The sequence below is a fragment of the Pavona decussata genome, unplaced genomic scaffold (assembly GCF_977016875.1).
Source record: "Pavona decussata unplaced genomic scaffold, jaPavDecu1.1 SCAFFOLD_300, whole genome shotgun sequence".
Classification (NCBI taxonomy): Eukaryota; Metazoa; Cnidaria; class Anthozoa; order Scleractinia; family Agariciidae; genus Pavona; species Pavona decussata.
The window spans coordinates 1525478-1549967 of record NW_028145697.1 but is presented as its reverse complement, the minus strand read 5'-3'; the positions used below and the strand labels follow the sequence as shown (position 1 = coordinate 1549967).

General features: G+C 39.4%; 1 protein-coding gene across 3 annotated transcripts in view; it reads left to right on the top strand.

Moving 5' to 3' along the window:
* Window positions 1-1391: 1391 nt before the first annotated feature.
* Window positions 1392-24490, top strand: part of LOC146454544 (uncharacterized) — an 84892-nt gene continuing 61793 nt past the window's right edge. The window contains exons 1-3 of one of the 3 annotated variants that reach the window (XM_085095287.1): window positions 1392-1757; window positions 12319-12435; window positions 13576-13851. In XM_085095287.1, coding sequence (XP_084951413.1) covers window positions 12333-12435; window positions 13576-13851 — 379 coding nt within the window. In that variant the 5' untranslated portion in view covers window positions 1392-1757; window positions 12319-12332. Of the gene's footprint in view, window positions 1758-6882; window positions 6953-9498; window positions 9523-12318; window positions 12436-13575; window positions 13852-24490 lie in introns of those variants that run through there. The other 2 variants (XM_085095288.1, XM_085095289.1) reach the window with 2 other exon arrangements.

Below are 24490 nucleotides of genomic sequence, written 5' to 3'. Positions count from 1 at the left end.
GGCAAAGAGGAAATCACGGGCTTTGAAAAGTGGCTCGAATCAAATGGCTGATGTTCGAACAGCTGTACGCGTGAGAGGCAAAATTGGAGATAAATGCTTAGTCATGAAGGAATTTTGGTTTTAAAATGAGATTTTGAATTAAAAAATTGGAAGCAAAGATGTGTGTTTTTCAGCTTTGTCGATGCCGCAGAAAACGGGCATTTTTGGTTTTGCTTGAAAATAAACGTTGATATGGAACGGCAAACGGAAGATAAACTCAGTTTATTTCCTCTTAAAGCCTAAAACACTTACTAATTAACACTATTAGTAGACCATAATAACCAGATTTCTGGATTTGAGAACGTGGCCAATCTTGAAAGTGGTAGCCTCTAAAACGGCGACATTAGTCGCCTTTAGCGGAGAAAGGGTTAAGCTTATCAATGACCTTTCATCCTCGCATTGTGGTTCTACAATCTGTCAAACAAAGCGTGATTTCTTCACCAGGAACTCTCCAATTTCTACCGTTTAAGGACGGTGCCTACTAATATGGAAGTATTTTTGTGCGGTTTATGACTATGTGGGAAAAGCATATCTTAGGGAGGCCTATTGGAATCCAAAACGAAAATTGGGGGTAGCCACGCATTTTTCAGAGATAATTAAGCAACAATATCTCTAAAAAGCGCCAAAATATGAAACAATATATGGGAATTTTTCCTAAATTGAAGCTTAATTATCTCTGAAAAATGCATGGTTACCCCCAATTTTCTTTCGAGATACCAAAAGCGTTTGCTGAGTTCTGCTTTCTCCGCATAGTTTTGAGCCGCGCAAAAATATTCCTGTATTAGCAGGCACCACCCATAGGAAACCCGAGTATCTCGAGATGCGCAGAACGTATGCGCAGTAACAATAGTAGGCACCGTCCTTAAACTGTCGAGTACTCCTTACCGTTTACCGCTTCAAAGGGGTTGATTTCTTTCTGAAAGCAGTATATTTGAGTCTAAAACATATAAACAATATGGCCACCAATTTGAAACTGAGAAGCCTTTCTTTTGACTTGTGGCTATGTGACGTCACACAGATAGAGATGGGTTGATCCCCTCCCCCTTCTGACATACGCACAGATAATGGTTCTGATTGGTCCGTTTTTATTGTAGACAATGAGAACAATAGAGGACAAAAAAAATATCCCCTCTAGGAGAGAGCAGAATTTAATTGACAGGTTCAATTAATTTGTTCATTGCTATTTGTGACTACTAGGAAGAAAAAAAAAAAGAGGGCATCCCGTGTAATTATTTGTCGCACTGCTGTAGATTTTCACCCCTGCTTCGATCATTTATTAGAAGTACCGCTGATTAAGTTCCTGGGCTCATGTTCCGTCACGCATTCACATGTGAACGAATGCTGCCATCGAGTTTCGAATGTATACCCTATTTTTAGTACAGTTTTTATTTTCATGCCGATGAAACTAAATTGACATGTTAACGTTTCTTGGAACCACATTTGACTGGATAAAGTGTGAGCTCAGGACTCTACCTGTCATGGTGAACTGTAATTTCAGGGAACAATACGACTTTATTAGGATTGATGTGAACAAATACAGACTCCGGTTGAAATTGAAGTACGCGTTGACAAATAGCTAACGGGAAGGCGAAGTACGATGACTCAGGAGGGTTTCAGTAACATTCTAACGTCAGGATGGTGGCTTGGGAAATTCCAGTGGAACACGTTGATGCTTTGGAACTCAAATATCACAAGCATTGATTGCAATATTTAGACCGGTAAGTGCCGAATTTGTATATTATTACTGTTATACTGCTATGAATATTACCTTTAGCTTTCCGGTAAACGGATATGTATAATGTATGGTATTTACAGATGTTATTTATACCATTATTCTAGGAATTACGAATATGTGTTGATCCTGTGACATTTAATTTTCTTAGGTTTAATCCTTCTCTTTGTGCCAAAAAATAGTCTCTGGTCACGTGAGTTGAACGGGTGTTGTGGCCGGAGATGGATGAACGGGTGTTGTGATCGGAGATGGATATAGCTAATGTGTGCTTCCACAAAGTCACATCCCTTACCTTTATCTCAAGTTCTCAGGTTCTCTACTTATACAAGCCCCCAACTGTTGCTAAATTGGACGAGCACCTTACTCTCGCTTCTCTAGCCATTTATCGTTCTGGCAAGAGAGCAAAAATATATCAATTATATTTCCCGTCTCAACCATATCGAATTTCCTGGCAACTGCGTTTGATCTTCAGCCCTAGATGGCTTATGATTGCAGGCTTAAACACAAAGAACAGGCACGTAAACCCTTCATAATTTTTGTAAGTGCAACTGAAACGGAAGTGTTTGAGGTGAATCGGAGAAAGAAAAACATCCGCACTCAACTCAAGGGCCATACAAGTTTTATCTTTTGAATAGCTTAACAGAACCTTGCCATTCAAAAATCTGGCAATATGCCTGCCGACTTGATGAAGTTCATATAAATCGCCGATAAACTAGCTGTTTTCCCAGATCGTTTTAGAGCGTTAACGAAGGGTATCTGAAAAAAAATATTTAACACAGTATGATCTGCTAGAATTGTTAGGCGATTAATAACATCGTACAAAATCGTAGCGAGCTACTTTTAGTTTTCCAAATATTCAAATGGCCTTATTTCGCACTCAAGGCGTCTAAGTTTGCCTCTCAGAAAACCAACAGAATTGCAATTACCAACTATCACGAAGTTTTAAGGTGACATTTTACCCCCCCCCCCCAAAAAAAAAAAAACAAAACAGTAGCGTCTCAACTGAATCAAATTCGACAGTTTGAGGCAGTCAAGGTCTTTAATAAAATCATAGCTGGCGAACAGATATTTACTGGATTAAAAAGAACCGTTGGGTTCTATTTTAACAGGGTGTAAGACTAGAAGCGAAGATCTAAATTACTGAGTTGACTTCCTGAAATAACAACTGACAGGTCAAAACAAAGACACCTCGTGTCTATGACGAAACTAATGCTTTCCGTTACCCTAAAGGACAATTTAACCAAATTTTGGCGGCTTCTTGAGCATAATACAGAATATTTCATGTGATGTGGAATAAAGCCTTATATATTTAGTAATCCTCTTAAATGCAATATGTAGATTTGTTTTTCGGCATCACTTGTTTGTTAAGGTTTGCCGCTACAAAACGGCACTGTATTAATTAAACAAAAACAAAAGGGACGCTGTTTTTAGTCAAGAAGGAGAGTCAGGGAGGCGGGGTGGGTAGATTTATACTCGCCAAAACTGGTAAAATACTTTAGAAATTTAACACTGGGACAAAAGGAAGAAAACAACTTCAAAATATACTTTGTTATACGTTCTCTAAAGTGACTCTAAGCTGGTCCTATTGCTCTAAGCACTTCCCTCTATGTGCTTTCAAATCGCTAGAAAGTGTTCTGTTTCAAGTTTTGTTCTTGTTACTTTCAGTCGGTTACTTCAAAAATTTAATTTCATTTAACTCAAGATGCTTCCTCGAAGTCACATCTGTTACCTTTTTCGCGGGTTCTGTAATTCACTGTATCAGTTCCTAACTGTTGCTAAATTGGAGAAGCATCTTACTTTTGCTTCCCTAGCCATTTATTCTGCTGAAAGGAAAGTAAAACTTTATTCGTTTCACACTATATTTCCCGTGTGAACCGTATTGATTTTTTCTGTCAACTGCATTTGATCTTCAGCCCTAGACGGTTTATGATTACAAGCTTAAACACAAAGTACAGGCACGTAGCCCCTTCTCCTGTAGCTGAAGCCCGCGAAAAAAGGCCCCACTCAACTCAAGATCTATAAGAATTTCATTTTTTGCGTAATGTAGAACAGTTGAAAAGTATCACTGCGACTACTAAATAAATACTTTCAAACCCATTTTCGTCCGAATAGCTTGACGGAATCTCGCCGTTGAAAAATCTGACCATCGTTACACTAAATTAACGCGAATTTTTCAAAAGTTAAGTTTACATGCATTAAATTAACGCGACGTTTTTGATGAGCATCTTGCTTTATTTACTGCGATATGACTATAGGCCGAAGATCAAAATTACTGAGTTGATTTCCTGAAATAACAACTCACAGGTCATAACAAAGACACCTCGTGTCTATGACGAAACTAATGCTTTCCGTTACCCTAAAGGACAATTTAACCAAATTTTGGCGGCTAAGCATGTTCTATGCTTCTTGAGCATAATACAGAATATTTCATGTGATGTGGAATAAAGCCTTATATATTTAGTAATCCTCTTAAATGCAATATGTAGATTTGTTTTTCGGCATCACTTGTTTGTTAAGGTTTGCCGCTACAAAACGGCACTGTATTAATTAAACAAAAACAAAAGGGACGCTGTTTTTAGTCAAGAAGGAGAGTCAGGGAGGCGGGGTGGGTAGATTTATACTCGCCAAAACTGGTAAAATACTTTAGAAATTTAACACTGGGACAAAAGGAAGAAAACAACTTCAAAATATACTTTGTTATACGTTCTCTAAAGTGACTCTAAGCTGGTCCTATTGCTCTAAGCACTTCCCTCTATGTGCTTTCAAATCGCTAGAAAGTGTTCTGTTTCAAGTTTTGTTATTGTTACTTTCGGTCGGTTACTTCAAAAATTTAATTTCATTTAACTCAAGATGCTTCCTCGAAGTCACATCTGTTACTCTTTCGCGGGTTCTGTAATTCACTGTATCAGTTCCTAACTGTTGCTAAATTGGAGAAGCATCTTACTTTTGCTTCCCTAGCCATTTATTCTGCTGAAAGGAAAGTAAAACTATATATTCGTTTCACACTATATTTCCCGTGTAAACCGTATTGATTTTTTCTGTCAACTGCATTTGATCTTCAGCCCTAGACGGTTTATGATTACAAGCTTAAACACAAAGTACAGGCACGTAGCCCCTTCTCCTGTAGCTGAAGCCCGCGAAAAAAGGCCCCACTCAACTCAAGATCTATAAGAATTTCATTTTTTGCGTAATGTAGAACAGTTGAAAAGTATCACTGCGACTACTAAATAAATACTTTCAAACCCATTTTCGTCCGAATAGCTTGACGGAATCTCGCCGTTGAAAAATCTGACCATCGTTACACTAAATTAACGCGAATTTTTCAAAAGTTAAGTTTACATGCATTAAATTAACGCGACGTTTTTGATGAGCATCTTGCTTTATTTACTGCGATATGACTATAGGCCGAAGATCAAAATTACTGAGTTGACTTCCTGAAATAACAACTCACAGGTCATAACAAAGACACCTCGTGTCTATGACGAAACTAATGCTTTCCGTTACCCCAAAGGACAATTTAACCAAATTTTGGCCGCTAAGCATGTTCTATGCTTCTTGAGCTTAATGCGGAATATTTCATGTGATGTGGTAGTAATCCTTTTATATGCAATATGTAGATTTGTTTTTCGGCATCACTTGTTTTTTAAGGTTTGCGGGTAACAAAACAGCACTGTATTAACTAAACTAAAACAAAAGGGACGCTTTCTTTAGTCAAGAAGGAGAGTCAGGGAGGCGGGGTGGGTAGATTTAAAACAGTTTTATACACTGTCTTCAGAGATAAGCAATATTAATGTGGAGAATGACTGACATAGAACATCAAATGTGAATTCGAAGACGGTGGATAGAAGAAACGGCACTTCATAAATTAACAAAAACAAAAAGGGACGCTTTCTGTCAAGCCAAGTAACAATACTAAAGGAAGTGAACCTCCTCATAAACACTCTTAAAAGTATGTCTGTCTAATTAATGTATAAAGCTTCAGTTAGGGCGGAACTGATGTCAAGGAATGTCTTGAGGGGAATTTGCTTTCACACATCCTCCGGCAATTTTTTTTTCTGTTATCGGCGATTTGTATACATTTCATCAAGTCGGCAGGCATATGGGCAGATTTTTCAATGGCGAGGTTCCGTCAATCTATTCGGACGAAAATGGGTTTGAAATTATTTATTAAGTAGTCGCACTGATACTTTTCATCTGTTTCACATTACGTAAAAAATGAAACTCTTATAGATCTTGAGTTGAGTGGGGCTTTTTTCTTTTCCTTTTTTTTTTTTTTTCATTAGCTTCAAACATTTCCGCTTCAGTTACAAGAGAAGGAGTTACGTGCCTGTACTTTGTGTTTAAGCTTGTAATCATAAACGGCTTCCCTCTGTGCTTTCAAATCGTTAGAAAGTGTTCGGTTTCAAATTTTGTTATTATTACTTTCAGTTGGTAACTTCAAAAATTTAATTTCATTTAACTCAAGGTGTTTCCTCGAAGTCACACCAGTCACTTATTTCGTGGGTTCTTTAATTCACTGTATCAGTCTTTAATTGTTGTTAAATTGGAGAAGCACCTTTGTTTTACTTCCCTAGCCATTTATTGTGCTGACTGGAAAACAAAGCTATATTTGTTTCAGACTATATTTACCGTGTCAACGGTATCGATTTTTTTCTGTCACCTGCATTTGATCTTCAGCCCTAGATGGTTTATGATTACAAGCTTAAACACAAAGTACAGGCACGTAGCCCCTTCTCCTGTAACTGAAGCGAAAACAAGCCCCACTCAACTTAAGATCTATAAGAGTTTGATTTTTTACGTAATGTAGAACAGTTCAAAAGTATCAGTGCGACTCAGTACTTAATAAATAATTTCAAACCCATTTTCGTCCGAATAGCCTGACGGAATCTCGCCATTGAAAAATTCTGGCCATATGCTTGCCGACTTGATGAAATTTATACAAATATAAATAACAGAAAAAATTGCCGGAGGATGTGTGAAAGCAAATTCCCCTCAAGACATCCTTAACATTTCCGACCTAACTGAAGCTTTATACATTAGTTAGACAGACATACTTTTAAGAGTGTTTATGAGGAGGCTCACTTCCTTCAGTATTGTGACTTGGCTGAAAAGGCAAGACGTTCCACACGAACAGTTTCGCATTGTATCGAGCAACGAATGACCTGCATATAAGAATTTAAGGTAAGCCCACCTTGAGCGAAGCGACGACTTATTACAGATGAGGGACCCAACGAAGAAATCTTACCAGGTTACACAAAATGCCTTTTCCTGTTTTCCCAGACCGTTTTGGAGTGTAAACAAGGGCTATCTAGAAAAGTTATTACACAGTGTGATCTGTTAAAATTTTTTAGGCGAATGATAACATTGCACTAAATCGTAGCAAGCTACTTTCGGTTTTCCAAATATCCTACAATTGGCCTTGTTTGTCACTCAATGCGTCAAAGTTTGCTTCTCAGAAAACCAAAAGAATTGCAATGCACCAACTGTCACGAACTGTTTAGGTGATATTTTACCTAAAAAAAAAAAAACAGTAGCGTCTCAACTGAATCAAATTCGAAAGTTTGAGGCAAGCAAGGTCTTTTATAAAATCACAGCTGGGGAACAGACATTTACTGGATTAAAAAGAACCGTTGGGTTCTTTTTTAACAGGGTATAAGACTAGAAGCGAAGATCTAAATTACTGAGTTGACTTCCTGAAATAACAACTGACAGGTCAAAACAAAGACACCTCTAGTCCATGACGAAACTAATGCTTTCTCGTTACCCTAAAGGACAATTTAACCAAATTTTGGCCGCTAAGCATGTTCTGTGCTTCTTGAGCATAATACAGAATATTTCATGTGATGTGGAATAAAGCGTTATATATTTAGTAGTCTCTTAAATGCAATATGTAGATTTGTTTTTCGGTATCACTTGTTTGTTAAGCTTTGCCGCTAACAAGACGGCATTGTATCAATTAAAAAAAAAACAAAAAGGGACGCTTTCTTTAGTCAAGAAGGAGAGTCAGGGAGGCAGGTTGGGTAGAATTATACTCGCCAAAACTGGTAAAATACGTTAGAAATTTAATACTGGGTATAAAAGGAAGAAAACAACTTCAAAATACTTTCTAAAGTGACTCTATGCTGCTCTAGCTTTCCGGTCATGTTTCACCCTACATTTCCTCTTGCTCTAAGCGCTTCCCTCTGTGCTTTCAAATCACTAGAAGGTGTTCAGTTTCAAGTTTTGTTATTGTTACTTTAAGTCGGTAACTTCAAAAATTTCATTTCATTTAACTCAAGGTGTTTCCCTCGAAGTCACATCAGTCACTTTATTCGCGGGTTCTTTAATTCAATGTATAAATCCTTAACTGTTGTTAAATTGGAGAAGCACCCGACTAATTTGCTTCCCTAGCTATTTATTGTGCTGACAGGAAAGCAAAATTGTATTTGTTTCAGACTATATTTCCCGTATCAACGGTATCGATTTTTTTTTTGTCAACTGCATTTGATCTTCAGCCCTAGATGGTTTATGATTACAAGCTTAAACACAAAGTACAGGCACGTAGCCCCTTCTCCTGTAACTGAAGCGAAAAAAAAACCCAACTCAACTTAGGATCTATAAGAATTTCATTTTTTACGTAATGTGGAACAGTTGAAAAGTATCAGTGCGACTACTTAATAAATAATTTCAAACCCACTTTCATCCGAATAGCTAGACGGAACATCGCCATTGAAAAATTCTGGCCATATGCTTGCCGACTTGATGAAATTTATAAAAAAATTCCTTAACATTTCCGCCCTAACTGAAGCTTTATACATTAGTTAGACAGACATACTTTTAAGAGTGTTTATTAGGAGGCTCACTTCCTTCAGTATTGTTACTTGGCTGAAAAGGCAAGACGTTCCACAAACAGTTTCGCATTGTATCGAGCAACGAATGACCTGCATATAAGAATTTAAGGTAAGCCTACCCTGAACGAGGCGACGACTTATTACAGATGAGGGACCCAACGAAGAAATCTTACCAGGTTACACAAAATACCTTTCCCTGTTTTCCCAGACCGTTTTAGAGTGTCAAAAAGGGTTATCTAGAAAATATATAACACAGTATTATCCGTTAGCATTTTTTTAGGCGAATAATAACATCGTACAAAATCGAAGCAAACTACTTTTAGTTTTCCAAATATCCTATAACTGGCCTTAATTGTCACTCAGTGCGTCTAAGTTTGCCTCTCAGAAAACCAAAAGAATTGCAATTACCAACTGTCACGAACGTTTTAGGTGAATATTTTACCTAAAAAAAAGAAACAACAAAAAAAACAAAAAAAAAACAAAAAAACAAAAACACAGTAGCGTCTCAACTGAATCAAATTCGAAAGTTTAAGGCATTGGAGGTCTTTTATAAAATCACAGCTGGGGAACAGATATTTACTGGATTAAAAAGAACCGTTGGGTGCTTTTTCAACAGGGTATATGACTAGAAGCGAAGATCAAAATTACTGAGTTGACTTCCTGAAATAACAACTGACAGGTCAGAACAAAGACACCTCGTGTCTATATATATGCTTTCCGTTACCCTAAAGGAAAGAATTTAACCAAATTTTGGCCGCTAAGCATGTTCTGTGCTTCTTGAGCATAATACGGAATATTTTAAGAGTGTTTATGAGGAGGTTCACTTCCTTCAGTATTGTTACTTGGCTGAAAAGGCAAGACGTTCCACAAACAGTTTCGCATTGTATCGAGCAACGAATGACCTGCATATAAGAATTTAAGGTAAGCCCACCTTGAACGAAGCAACGACTTATTACAGATGAGGGACCCAACGAAGAAATCTTACCAGGTTACACAAAATGCCTTTTCCTGTTTTCCCAGACCGTTTTAGAGTGTTAACAAGGGCTATCTAGAAAATATATAACACAGTATTATCCGTCAGAATTTTTTAGGCGAATAATAACATTGCACTAAATCGTAGCGTGCTACTTTTGGTTTTCCAAATATCCTATAACTGGCCTTGTTGGTCACTCAATACATCTAAGTTTGCCTCTCAGAAAACCAAAAGAATTTCAATTACCAACTGTCACGGCTTTTTTAGGTGATATTTTACCTAAAAAAAAAGGAAAACAACAAAAACACAGTAGCGTCTCAACTGAATCAAATTTGAAAGTTTGAGGCAATCAAGGTCTTTTATAAAATCACAGCTAGGGAACAGATATTTACTGGATTAAAAAGAACCGTTGCGTGCTTTTCAAAAGGGTAAATGACTAGACGCGAAGATCAAAACTACTGAGCTGACTTAACAGCTGACAGGTCAGAAGAAAGACACCTCGTGTCTATGACAAAACTAATGCCCTAAAGGAAACAATTTAACCAAATTTTGGCCGCTAAGCATGTTCTGTGCTTCTTGAGCATAATACGGAATATTTCAGTGATGTGGAATAAAGCCTTTTATATTTAGTAATCCTCTTAAATGCAATATGTAGATTTGTTTTTCGGCATCACTTGTTTGTATGTTCAAGTCAATCTTCTATAAAAGCCAATTTATAAGTATTATAAATTAAAGCTAATGCGACAGCCATGGAAAGACGATTAGAGACGTTATTTGAGCTTGAAAAGATATGTCACAATCTGCAAGCAAGACAAATAAAATACAGTCGACTCTCAATAACTCGAACCTTCAAGGGAAATTGAAAATGGTTCGAGTTGTCGGGAGTTCGAGTTATTGAGGGTAAAATTATATAGAAAATGACCTGAAATGAAAGGAAAATTGGTTCGAATTAGCGGGAGGTTCGGGTTAGCGAGGGTTCGAGTTATCGGGAGTGGACTGTACTCTCCTAATATAGTTACCTCCAAAGGTTAAGTTACAATTAGAATTGTAATGACAATTTATATAGCGCCCAAATCGAAATGTTCTAAGGCGCTTTATAAAAGTGAGAAAACTCCAGTACAAAAATAAGGGCGCTTTAAGTATGTACATCAAATTGTTCAAACATGTGAAGATTTCGTAATTAACTAGAAAGAAACTGAAGTACAGTTCCTTTATTGAACAAGCTGGTAACGAGTTCCATAATTTAGGAGCACGACCTGTCTGTGAGAGAACGCTCTGTGTCCATAACTCGTCAAATTTGAAAAAGGATTAACTACTAGTTTTGAAGAGGATCATCTAAGGTTGCCTGGAGGAGTGTAAATGAAAAGTGGGTCTTGCGTATTTACAGATGCTATATTACGAAGAGCTTCATAAGTAAACAGCAAAATTTTGAAAAACAATTTGTTGATCAACTGGGAGCCAATGGGGACGTTTTAGTATAGGGGTGATGTGGTCGTATTTGCTTCCTTTCAGTATAAGGCTTGCCGCACTGTTTTGAGCCCGTTGAAGATTTGAATTCACCCCTATGTGCTAGGTATGTTCTGTTATCTTTGGGACAATTAGATTGTAGCTTTTCTGCTGTGTCAATCAAGACCATGCGTGGTCACCTGCATGTCCTTGTTTATTGTCATATATCTCTGATCTTTTTAAGCATTGGTAAAAAAATTACCACCCACCAACCCCCTTGTGTTTCTTAGCATGATTCGTCTCGACTGTTTCAGATTATGTTCAAGTATAATTCAAAAGCCTTATTTCTTAACTCTTACATAGTACATGTATTTACATCTTGTTAGGACATATATTAACAGGAAAGATTTTTTCTTAAGACGGATAAGCTCGTTTACAGATCAGAACTCAGTTCATAATTTCCAAGCGACTCGAAGAAAAACTGACCATGTTTTTATTAAATTATCAGATATAATTAAATTCTGCTCCTCAACCCGAGGTCGAAGAGTGTTGCAGCTTAGCTGTGTTCTAGTTTTGATACACTATACAGTCAAAATAACGAACAACGAACTGAGTTCTAAGAACCAAACGGCTTTATGAGGTACATACAAATAAATAAGTAATACAGTTTATGTCGGTATATGGAAAAGCAAGTATTATTTCATTACTTACGGGTCAAACCAATAGGGGACAGGGGGGGGGGGGGGGGGCTTAGTTTGCCAGTTGAACTAGGAAACGACCGCGAAACATTGTATCGTGTGCTAGAACGCAGGTAAATGGTGGACTGTACAAAGCCAAGGTCTTAGGGGAAGTAAATATAAGATTAAAATAATGGTGAATAGAGTAGGATTGAGAATGAAAACTGACATCGAGTGACAAAATAAAAATTCGAACCAATGCCTAGTTAACTTATTCATTTCTTAATTTTTGTTAATATTTAAGTTCTTTTGTTCCCTTTAAGTGAATAAACAGTCAGGGCCGGGTTGTTCGAAAGCCGATTAACGCTGCTAATCCACGATCAGAAGTTAATCGAGGTTTTCATCTCGCTCGTTAAAAAATGGTTTTAAAGGCCAATTTCAAGCTAAAGGTAAAGAAAAGTCGAACTAAAAACTGAAGGCCAAAAATCTTTTGGAAGAATCTTTATTTTGTTAGCAATTAAACTCGAGCCGTGCGATAATCCAGGCTAAGCTTAATCGGGCTTTGAACAACTGGGCCCAGAAAAATAAAAACTCAGTTTTTTTTATTGGTTTAATCTTTAGATCGTGGTTGGATAATGAATCCTTTGTTCGCGTTAGCTCTGGTTCTGGTCGTGCCAACTACTGTTTACCAAACTTTTGTTGAGGGGTGCGGAGGCTGCCCGTCAGGGGGAGGGCCGAGTAAGTATATCGATGTAGCATTGGGTTCACCCTATCTAGACCACGCTGAAAGCCGCTCAATGCCTAGGTTGTCTTTCAAGTCAACAGAAAAATGGAAGGAGAAAATACGATGGACAAATATCTGACTATGTTACCTGCTCATTTGCGTATTCTTTTTTACGATACGAAGTCATTAGACAGTCAAAATTGTATCGCCACGGGTGCCAAATAGTTAGACATCCTAGACAACTTATAAATTTAAACATTAATCCCTAGCGATAACGGAGAAAAATTTTTTCTTTTCTTTTCTTTTTTCTTTTTCTTTTTCGCCTTTAAAAGCCAACCACTCCAAAGGCTCCAAACGATTTTTAAAATTAGAACTTTCTTACAAAATACAAAACTATTCAAGGAGCTCAATCTTGCTGAGGGTAACGGCTAAAAAACCGTAAGCGGCGTAGGATGCGAAAAAAATGCTCCTGAGGTCATCACTTCGTGATGCGGACCTCAAAGGAGACATATGTGGACGTACTATCCTGCCTCACTGTCATAGCTAAAATATACTTGCAAAGTTATGGAGGGGGGCACAATCAGAACCCCTCCCCCATCCCCGGCCCAGAAGACAAAAAAAAAAAAGAAAAAAAGAAAAGAAAAGGCCGGTCTAGATAGAGTAAAAGTTCAAAACAGTGTAATGCTGTCCAAATATATACGATGTGATATATACAGATATTCCATTTAACGTTACAGCATTAAAACTAAAAGCATGCGTGAGACAGGACTGTATAAGTTATTATTGGTAATTGTGGAATAGCATCTTAATCAAGTCCCGGCTCTTAAAAGGCCTATTAAACTAAGTAACCGGACACACCAGCAGTTAGATAGAGCCTCTAGAAGAAAACGTTTAACAAATGCTCAAAAGCTTTTCTACTGTCACAGTAATACCAATAATGTTGGCATTAAACTGGCCTATATCTCGATCTACGTATCATGAAGACTGTCCCCAAATGCTTTTTTTTTCCTTAGTCATCTAATCCATTTTCCCTGTTTACCCAAATGTTTACCCAAATGCCTTTTTTTTCATCAGTCATCTAATCCATTTTCCATGTTAGCTTCAGTTGTCCTCTTCCTAACACGCCTTCTGAAACCTTTCCTTTCATTCCGCAGAACCCCAAGATGGTCGCTGGAGTGCTTGGCGTCCTGCTGATTGGCCCAAAAATCGATGCTCCGGTCCATTCAACAATGCACGCCGTGAATGTAATAATCCACCTCCAAAGCATGGAGGCAAGGGATGCAGCGGCCCAAGCATACAGACAGCCTATTGTAATGAATGTAGTTTTGATAACGGTGGTTGTCAACACAGCTGCGTACATTTAAGGGGCAGCGGAATAAGATGCGATTGTTACCCTGGGTTCAAACGAGTGGGCTCAAAGAAATGTAGTGGTAAGAATTTTTTCTTTCTTCAGACATACCTTTTGTTAACAGGTATATAAAAAACAGAATGACGAGAGATGTGACGCTCAGAACCCCAAGCGCGGGCCAACAAAAGTCTCAGTCCCCGACGGGGTTCAAGGTCATGACCTTCACTGCCACTACGGCGGTCAGATTCTTTATCTTGACTGCTAAACAACCCCCACCCCCCACCCCCCTTGGAGGGTGAATGTTCTAGAATTTTTTTTCCTTTGAAAACCTTTGACATGTGGTGATCTTGGATTTGCCATCTTGGATTTCAGAAAGCCACAGATTTGGCCAAAAGGTGATCAAGACCTCGGAAAACTAAAATAATCCGTTAACTATTATTCATTACATCAACACCGATACTCTCGCTGTGAAAATTCTACCTGACAAAGTTTGGCTGTCATGGTCACATCAGATTCAATGAATTGTGACCTAACGCACCAATTTGTTCTGAAATAAAAAATACCGGTGGCACTTCCTGATGTTTCTGATACTTCAAAAAAAAAAAAGTTATAAATGTTCAAAGCCGGCAAAACACAAACACAACCCCCAACTCCGTCTCTCCCCTCCTCCCTTTCCTCCCTGTCATGATAAGGTTAATATTCTAGCAATAGCCAGGTCAGGTGTTTCTAGCAGGTGCTTCTAGAATCTGCAATTTTGAAAGTGTCTTCATTCCCACCGGCAATACTACTCCTGTCCTTACCACTCTAGAGGGCACGAAAGAGCATTCCAGCGCTTCAAAGCATTTTCTTAAAGTTTCCTTACCGCAACGTAAACCTCACGAGCCCGTTTGCACCAGCACACATGCGGCTCTCAACTCAAATGAGCTAGCCAAACTGAGCTACATAAGGAATCACAACAAATGGAAATCAAGAAACTCGAGCTGTAATTATAGCATGCCCAATTGAAGGTTAGCAGTTCTTTTGCCTCGTCCACTGGGAAATCGTCCTCGGGAAGATCCCTTGGAGATCTTAAAAGGGTCACTGGAAATCCTCCACCTCGAGCCCTGGCCTTATATCTACGCTCCAGGTGAGACCAAGCTTTATTCTGATCTATCGCTGCCAGAATTTTGCGCAGGTAATTTGGTAATCCTTCAGCAAAATGTCGATCGCAAACAAACAGCAGCCCTCCTGCGGCACTTTCTCTATTTAATGGTGTAAGCCTCACATATCAATGGTCAGAGGTACGCTCGTATCATCTTGAAATCTTGCGTTTATTTGGGCTCGGCTGTTCAGGCGATTCCCTGGACAAGATTTCCGAAACGTCCCAGCCTTAAAATTTCCCGAAAATCCGAAAAAACCCTCCATAAAACCACGCAACCACCGAGCGTGAATTCAAAATCCAACTCTTATATTTTGCTAGTGCGACAGATATACCGCGCCATCAACTTTCGATAGTTACAAATTAGCCAATGCACGCGCGCGCTCAGAAGCGAAATCTTTCAATCAAAACGAAACTTGTCAGCGCGCGCTCTGAAAAGCATAAATTCAATAGCAAATTTCACAAAGTTTTCTTATAATTCATCATAAAGGTTCCAACATTCCCCCCCCCCCCCCTCCGGATTTTTCGCGAGAAACGTTAATAAACAAAATTCATTATCTTGTCAAAGTCTTCTTTAGCTTAAAAATTGAAGCGGGGAAAGTCGTAAAATTGGTCCTAGGGATATTCCGTCAACAGTGTCCACATCAACAACTCGAATAAAGCCATCGGTAGGTCACCACAATCCGTCCTATCTTCCATTGCCTCCTTGGTGTGTTTGCTTCTATTACCAAGACTACGTCTTGGATCTTTCCAAGGCATTCGATACCTTGCAACACGAACTGCTGGTGGCCAAGCTTAAGTCCTTTGGAGCTGACGGCAAAACTACTGATCTAGTTCATGACTACCTTGCAAATCGACGTCAGCGGGTCAGATTAGGATATCAGTTTTCAAACTGGAAAGAAACCTCAGTGGGGGTCCCACAAGGCAGCGTACTGGGCCCACTATTATTTAATATATTCATGAACGATCTTGTTTACGCTGTCAAACAGAGCAGACTCTCTGCGTACGCAGACGACACGCAAATATTTTTCACCGACAGTACACCAGAGAAAGTTGAAGAAGTGATTAATGCAGGTCTTGCCCATGTCGATCAATGGTATGAGCAAAACGGCATGAGGAGAAACACTTCCAAGTACCAAGCAATCGTAATGGGAAAGACCCAGGTTAAGCCCCAGTTCCATTGCGAAGACATTGCTATTCCAATTACTGAAGATCTTGAAATGCTCGCAGTTACAGTAGATAACAAAATGAAATTTGAGAAGCACCAGGAGAAGCACATAGGAAAAATATGCCGAAAAGTCTCCCAGCAGATTGCTGTACTTAAGGGAATGAAAAAGATTCTTCCATTCAAAACAAGAAAGTGTCTTTACCTCGCATTTATCATGCCTCATTTTAACTACTGCTCAGAGGCATGGCATTTCAGCAACAAAAGTGCCATTGCTAAGCCAGAAAAAGTTAATGAGCGTGCCCTCCGTTTTGTCTTTAACGAAAAACAAAGGCCCTACTCCAAACTACTCAACAAAATAGGTTTACTATCACTTGAGAATCAACGCCTCGCAAAAATAGTTTGCACAGTTTTTAATGCAATTAATAATGAGCATGCACCAAAAAGCATAAAAGAACTGATCGGTCTTTGAAATAATAAATACAATCTAAGAGGAAGTGACATTTTAAAGCGACCAAAGGCCAGCACTACAACTTTTGGCCTTGAATCGTGGAGGTTTACGGCACCAAAACTCTGGAACTCATTACCTGACTCAAGCAGAACAGTTCAAACTTACAAGGCTTTTAAAAACAGTTTCAGAACACTAGATCTGGCAGGTCTACTATGATTGAGTGAGCTTTTCACACAATACGAATTATTGTGGTTTTTTTATATCCATTTATTTCTTTATTGTAATTTTCTTTTTACGTATGATGATTAATTTGTATTAGAAATTTAAATTTTACCTAGTATGCCATGTGATGTTTTTTAATTTGTGTCAGTTATTTTAATCATTTAGTGTGAAATACCTGTAAACTAGCTGGTGAGCCTAGCTTGCTGGTATCTCAAAAGCTAAGCGTATTTTCATAATAAACTGCTATCTAACTGCTATCTATCATCTATCTACGTCTCTTTTTCTTTCCTGCTTCTTTTTCCTTTAACTGATGCTGATAAGATATTGTTTCATCCAGCGTTTCCAAACGTGACAAATTAATTTCTGGATCCGTCTCCATCGCCTTTGTGGAATGAATGTTTTTGTGTCTACGGTTTCTGTGCCAATTCTCCCCCCCATGTGTCACACGAGAAAAAGATAAGGTGTCAATACGGGTTCGTCGTTGGGATCACTGCTTAACTGTGTCAGTGGTCTGAAAGCTGTCAACACCTGTAAAGACCGTCTGCAATTCTTTGTCGTTCACATCTGCGTTTCCGAAGACCGCATTTACAGCTCGTTTCACTGATCTAATCGTTCGTTCAAATATTCCGCCAAAACGCCAAAATGTGGGGCTGCAGGTGGATTCTAATGAAAATTGATTCCTTTGTTGGACGTCGTCATTTGAACCTTTTCTCGGTCAATTTGTTTCACCAACTGATTTATCACTTTGCATATCACTTAGCATATCACGAGGCCAACCTCTTCTTGCCACCATGCCAGTTAAGGCGTTCGAAAAACCATCCTTATTTAACGACCATCCATGCATGCCATTTCTACATAACGACAGTGTGTTTGAAGACACAAAAATAAACACAGGTATCGTTTGGTACGAACTCTCCCACGGACTTGTACTTTTATGTACGGTCCACCAAAATCTACTGCACAATTGGTAAATGGTTTTATGGTTGCTTCTTGTCAGATACAAGGTAGAGCAGCCATTTGCTGTGTAGCTGGCTTTTCTCTGAATCGTCTCCGACGCTCAGAACATTCTTTGATAACTTCCTTTACTGTTTCTCTTCCATGTACCACTATGTACTTCTCGCGAAGGCGATTCAAAGTGTAATTGAAGCCCATTTCATGTCCTTATGTTTAGTGATAGTATTTCACAATCAGTTCCGTAACATGAAGTTTCTTTGGAAAAATGATCGGATACTTCGTTTCGTCGGGAAAATCAGTAGAATATCGGCAAGTCTCGTTTTCGACCGTAGGATGCCATCAGCAATTATCGTTGTAAATGTGAGGATATAACTCTTCTTGGAAAGCCCTTTTTCGCTGACTAATGCCTGAGCTTTCTTGATGATCCCTTCTTCCGTTCTCTTCAATTCATCAGGTGTTAGCTGCCCGGTAGAGCGCTGTTCAACGGGCTTTCGACAATTGTCGATGAACCTATAAACCCAGCTTCGTACTCGTACCAGTAGAAGTCCAATTTCGAGTTGTTCGTTGGCTTTGTCCTGTACCATTTGAAAAAACGGGATGATCTGTTCGTTCACGGACTTCAGTTTTCACTTCCTCAAGTGTTTCTGCAATAGCACCCATGAATCTCTGCTCAGAGCAGTTGTCATCTCCTTGACTATGAAATGTTGTCCCACTCCATCAGCATTCGTTATCGAGCAACTCCTCAGCTGTTAATCCTCGCGCACCATGGTCAGTTAGATTTAACTTCTCAGGAACGTAACGCCGTTGGTCTGGGTTGGAACCTTCATATATCTCTCCTACTTAAGAGCGGATGTCTGTAAATATCAACCAGAGGTGTGCAATAGCGAAAAATTCAAAATTCTCAAAAAAATTCACAACATAGCCCACGGTAAACTATTGCAAGAAATACATGTTTTACTTCGATCCGATAATTATTTTTGATGTGAGGCTATGATCTTGAAATCACCGCTCCTGAACCGGGTTTTCGGTGTCTGACACCACATGTTGCGAAGACCTTGTTTTAAAAATCGAACCAGTTCTGTTCCAAACGAAAAACATCCAGTCTGATAAAGTACATAATTATGGACATCATGAATGGTATGTTACTCATCTGAAGTGAAAATTAAATATTTAGGAGATTTTTCAATATTTACAATTTTTTAAGCGATTTCTCGTGATGTCAAATTGACAAATTTGCGAGGCTAAAATCATCAACTGGTACATGGCGTTGAGGATAAAGATTTACACCACGTGAAAGAGCATCATTTCTTCTTATAAAATCCGCTTACAAAATCATGGGCAACACAGAAGGAGGTTTTTGAGGCCGCGAATTACAAGTAGTACTTTAGTGAAATTTGAGCTTTTCTGTCACGGCATACCGATGCTAAAACTCAGATGAACACAACATGAAAACGTTTCAAACAACAATTGTTTGTTGGTGCTTGCTATAGGTTATGGCCCTCGTTCATAATATTACTTTCCATGGTTTTTAATCATTTCGGGCAGGCACAAAAGATTGTAGCAGTTTTATTAGACCCCAAGCTCAAAAGCGTATAAAGGTCACAAAGGTCAGTTTACGTAGTCAACGTTTCGGACCAGAATGTTTTGCATTGAATCTTACTTTAGAACAAATGAAACAATAACTACAAGTGCTACGTAATTCATACCTTTTTAGCGAGCTTTCTGTACATTGTAGAAATCATCACATCAATCAGGAACGATATTTGCATTTTGCCGCGATTTAAAAGTACGTTTAACGGCAGAGATTGCGTTACAGTTTGCGCAGACCACTTGCCCCCAGGGGGAGGGGGACTCCTATATCAAATTGACGAGTTGATCGTCATAAATTTTGAAAAGTACCACTAAAAGGTACATGAATTTGTTTTGTAGCGGTGGTCTGTGTAATTTTCCCACTTAGTGGTACCAATTCTAAAATTAATACGCTATGTGACAGTTGACTGATATTTATAATAACTTTCTCTTATATGTTTTCGCTCAATACCCTAAAACTGGCTAAAAGGTACCGCCATACCTTTGACAGGTACCAAACCACGAATTTTAACCCCCGAAAGCTACGATCACCCCCGTCAATTTTTATATAAAGGTTCACCCCCCGGGTACCCTGCGAGCAGAGGCCCTTCGACTTATCTAGGAAGATCAAAGGGCCTCTGCTCGAATGGTACCCCCCGGGCGCATGCCAAGGGTACTTTTTCACTGCCCCATCGATACAAACTGTAACTGCGATTTACTTGTGAGCTGTATTTTCTGTCACTGAACTTTCTTATCGTGCAGTTAGCCCACGTTGGTATTCAGATCGCTTCAGTTTGTTTATTTTGCTCTCAGGGGGGGGGGGGGGGGGAGTGCCATCCAACTTTAATGCTCGATTCTGGTTTCACGGCGTTCAAACAAATTGAGCCGAAATGGTATCGTGTAAGTATGCCTCGATTGTTGGAGGACAATGTGGACAAAGTGTTGGAAATCCAGCGAATACCCAATGTATCCCAATCAGAGATTGTGGCACAGACCTTCGAAACTATCTAAGGGCCACGGGGTTTGCTGACTGAACACTGAAAACTGAGGCGGAGCTTCTCGTAGGCAGAGCAGGTATCGAATTAATGTAACGCAAAACTCCTGACCTTAAATAAGAATCACCTTTAATAACGCTTGCAATTTGATTCTGAATTACTGGTTATTACATCCACACACATTTACGATTTTTAGTGATTTTTTTTTAAAGTTATTTGGCCCTCTGCTTTGTCACTGTTACAGTTTCCCGACGTAAAGAATGGGGAGCTTAGTGGGGAGGCGGCAGGGTAAGAGCGAGGTTGCGTCACCACTGTCGTCCCTATTTTCCCCAATATTTCCTGCAGTACGACTCACACCTGCTACAGTCGACCACAGTACATTGTCAGCAGGAATAAGGGAGGAGCGTAGGGGGAGCAATTTTTGTCAGAAAGAGGGCCAGGGTTTCACAGCCTGGACGGCACAGCTACGCTCCTTTGGCTGTAAAGCCAGTTCTACAAAGTGACCTAACTAACCGACTAAACTTCAGGGCAAAATTTCCCTTGATATCTTTGGAATCGATGACAGCCATCTAATCAGGTCTATTTGCTCAAGACATCAAGATGCTTATGGGATCAGACGGCGCTGCCAAAACGATTCTGCGCCGGTACCACCAAGTTGGGCAGCTAATCATTTCAAGCAAACGAAGGGAGATTGGAGCATCACATTTGTGCAATCTAGACTTATCCACAAGATGACCTCGATATTAGTGCCTGTCAGCTTTCGCAAGTACATGTACTCTAAAAATTCAGAGCATAGCACCATATATTCAGGCAACATGATCTTGTTGGATCGTGTTCTTACTTTGACCCATTAAGGCCAAAGAAACCATACTTTGTCTGCTCAAATTTCATTACTGACGGATGAACTCAGAACTATCTTTTATCGTGTGAAGAGACAATTTTTGTGAACAATAAATTGAATATTGGGTCTTATCCAGATGAACTAGACAGTCACATTTCTTTCAACTCTCCTTGAGTAGCATTCATGGTAGCCTCGCGAAACGCCCCTCGGGGACGGGAGCGATGAGAGGCAGCTGTATGCGCAGGCTACGTTAGACTGAAATTTGAAAAACTTTATCAAAAATCAAAACAACTGCGCGAGTGTAGACGCAATCAGATAAAATTGTGATAACCCAAAACCGTAATCTCAGTTTGAACTGATTATATAATTAATTGTCTTTGGGGTCTAGCTGGACGAAAAATCGATTGCTATCCCGTGGACAAGGGCGTACGTAAGTGCAAGGTCAGCGGTCTACCGGTGAAATGTTTGTAACACAATCTTTGAGACATGTATAAAACGGCCTAACTAAAGTGTTACGATGTTTCCTATAGATGTCCCATATTTCCTAAACCGCTCAAAGGTATGAATTATATAGCACTCTTAGCTATTTGCTCCATTTTTTTTAAAGTAAGATTGAATGAAAGAAGTCCTGGTTTCATTGTATTCCATATTTACTAGTTGCGACCGGTTGACAACGTAAACTGACCCGTGTACGGCTTTTGAACTCCGCTAAAATCTTTTGACACTGCCCCTAAAAGATAGAAAACCAAGGAAAATAGTCTTATAGGCATAGGTCATGCACAGGCAATGCCCTGTAGCTAGAATTAATAAACCATTGTTGTTTGAAACGTTTTCATGTTGTGTTTATCTGAGTTTTAGCAACGGAATGCCGTGACAGAAAAGCTCAAATTTCACTAAAGTACTACTTGTAATTCGCGGCCTCAAAAACCTCCTTCTGTGTTGCCCATGATTTTGAAAGCGGATTTTATAAGAAGAAATGATGCTCTTTCACGTGGTGTAAATCTTTATCCTCAACGCCATGTACCAGTTGATGATTTTAGCCTCGCAAATTTGTCAATTTGGCATCACGAGAAATCGCTTAAAAAATTGTAAATATTGAAAAATCTCCTAAATATTTAATTTTCACTTCAGATGAGTAACATACCATTCATGATGTCCATAATTATGTACTTTATCAGACTGGATGTTTTTCGTTTGGAACAGAACTGGTTCGATTTTTAAAACAAGGTCTTCGCAACATGTGGTGTCAGACACCGAAAACCCGGTTCAGGAGCGGTGATTTCAAGATCATAGCCTCACATCAAAAATAATTATCGGATCGAAGTAAAACATGTATTTCTTGCAATAGTTTACCGTGGGCTATGTTGTGAATTTTTTTGAGAATTTTGAATTTTTCGCTATTGCACACCTCTGGTTGATATTTACAGACATCCGCTCTCAAGGTGCAACGAAAGGATTGAAGCTTCGACTTTGACCAGGGATCCAATAACTGACGTTGTAGCTGTCAACCCCTTAGGTTGCTTTGTTTCGTTGAACTCCAAGAGCCTTACACACTTGTCTGGTTAATCGCAAGCCAATTACCACACCCATAGGCTCCAAACAGGGAATACTTAGTGCTTTGAGTGGTATTAACCTTGTTTTTGCGGTGATCAAACGTGTGCTAAACTATTCGTCCTTAAACTCGTATCGGGAGTAAAGCGTTGCTGTGTAAGGTTTTTCGGACGCGTCAGTAAACGTGTAAACTGTCATTCTCTCGTCTTCGCTGTGGAAATCCTTAAGGATCCGCGGAATTTTGATTCTTGCAAGATCAAGTAACTCTCCAAGCCACGTCTGTCATTTCTTCGCCAGGGTGGGTGGTAGAACTTCATCCCACGTTACAACATCCCTCCACGCTTCCTGCATCAACAACTTCCCTCTCACGGTGAAAGGCGAAAGAAATCCAAGGGGATCAAAGATCTTCGCTGTTCCCTTTAACACACTTCTTTTCGTAAGTATGAACTCACCTGATGGAGCCGAATACCGGAACGAGAACTTGTCTTCTTTAGCGATCCACAATCACCTATAGCAGAGCCCTAGCCGCTTAGCAGTTTCCCATCGTCTCTCTACTGGTCTTCCTTTAAATACATCGCAGTGCCAAATCGGATGACTGTGACCACACAGCTTGCACCGTTGAATCTTCGGTTCCACACCGCCACTAGTAGACACAAACGATTTAGCTTTGTCTTTGCGTCGTTTCCAGGGTACCTTGTTCTCTCTCAGTTTTGTGTATGATCAGATTCCATTTCTAATCTCAGCAGCTTGTACCCGATTTTCCGCTTGTTCTGCAATCCAATCCTTCAGCTTCTCGAGCGACTCGAGCTCTTGATTTTCCTTTATTCACCGGTAGTACTGAGCCAGCAACTTCTCTGGTGTTTTCTCGTGTAAAATAGTATAAAAAGTTCCGTCTTTCAAGTCTGATCGGCGATTATTTTCTTTCAGATTAACAACAGCTCTTTCAAACACATCCGAAAACTTATCTAGTGCTTTAGCATAATCTTCACGAAGCGTATTCATCTTCTTTTGCTCTTCTAAAAGCCCTTGCACTTGACGTCGACTTCTTCTTTCCTCCTTCCTTCCTTTGTAGTCTTGCTTTTGCCGTCTGTTATGCCGCTTCAGAGTTGCCCAGTTTCTTGACTGTCTCCGTAGCCTCACCAGTCAGACATCCTTCCAACTTCAACATTTTGAACTGCGCAGATAGGGAAAAGGAATCCACACAGCTTGAAAATGCGCCATGCCACCTAGAAATTCGAGCTTGTTCCCACCGAATATAGGGATCTTAATTCGTTTAAGCTGTCCTTTCACTGCGTTACCAGAGCTGCACGATTCGCCAGAGGGTTAATTGTTTGACTTACTGACTCTTCTTTCTTTATTTTGGCCTTTTTTACCCGCTCGATTGTCGTCTTCAGGTTGCTGAGTTTCACGAATTTGTTGATTTTTCTCCTTTTCTCCCAATACAACATTATGCGCTTAACATAAACTTCTAACTTGAGTTCGCATGATGATTCGAGCTTGACTAAAGCTCTCGATCTATTTGCTCGTGTATTTCGTTAGCCAATGCGCGCGCGCGTTTTTAAATAAGGCAATTAAAGAACAAAATCTTTCAGTCAAAACGAAACTTATCAGCGCGCAATCTGAAAAGCACAAATTCAAAAGAAAACCTCACAAAGTTTTTTAGAATTCATCATAAAGGTCACAACATCGGCGTCGTCAAATGGGGAGATCTTTTCTACCACCTTGAGGGGCCATTTTTCACACGATCGGAATTGTTAGCAGGAAACAGCTCCCAAGTCCACCATAGCTCTTGTTGGAGGTAATCTGTCACCTCACGCCTCAATATCTAAAAATGT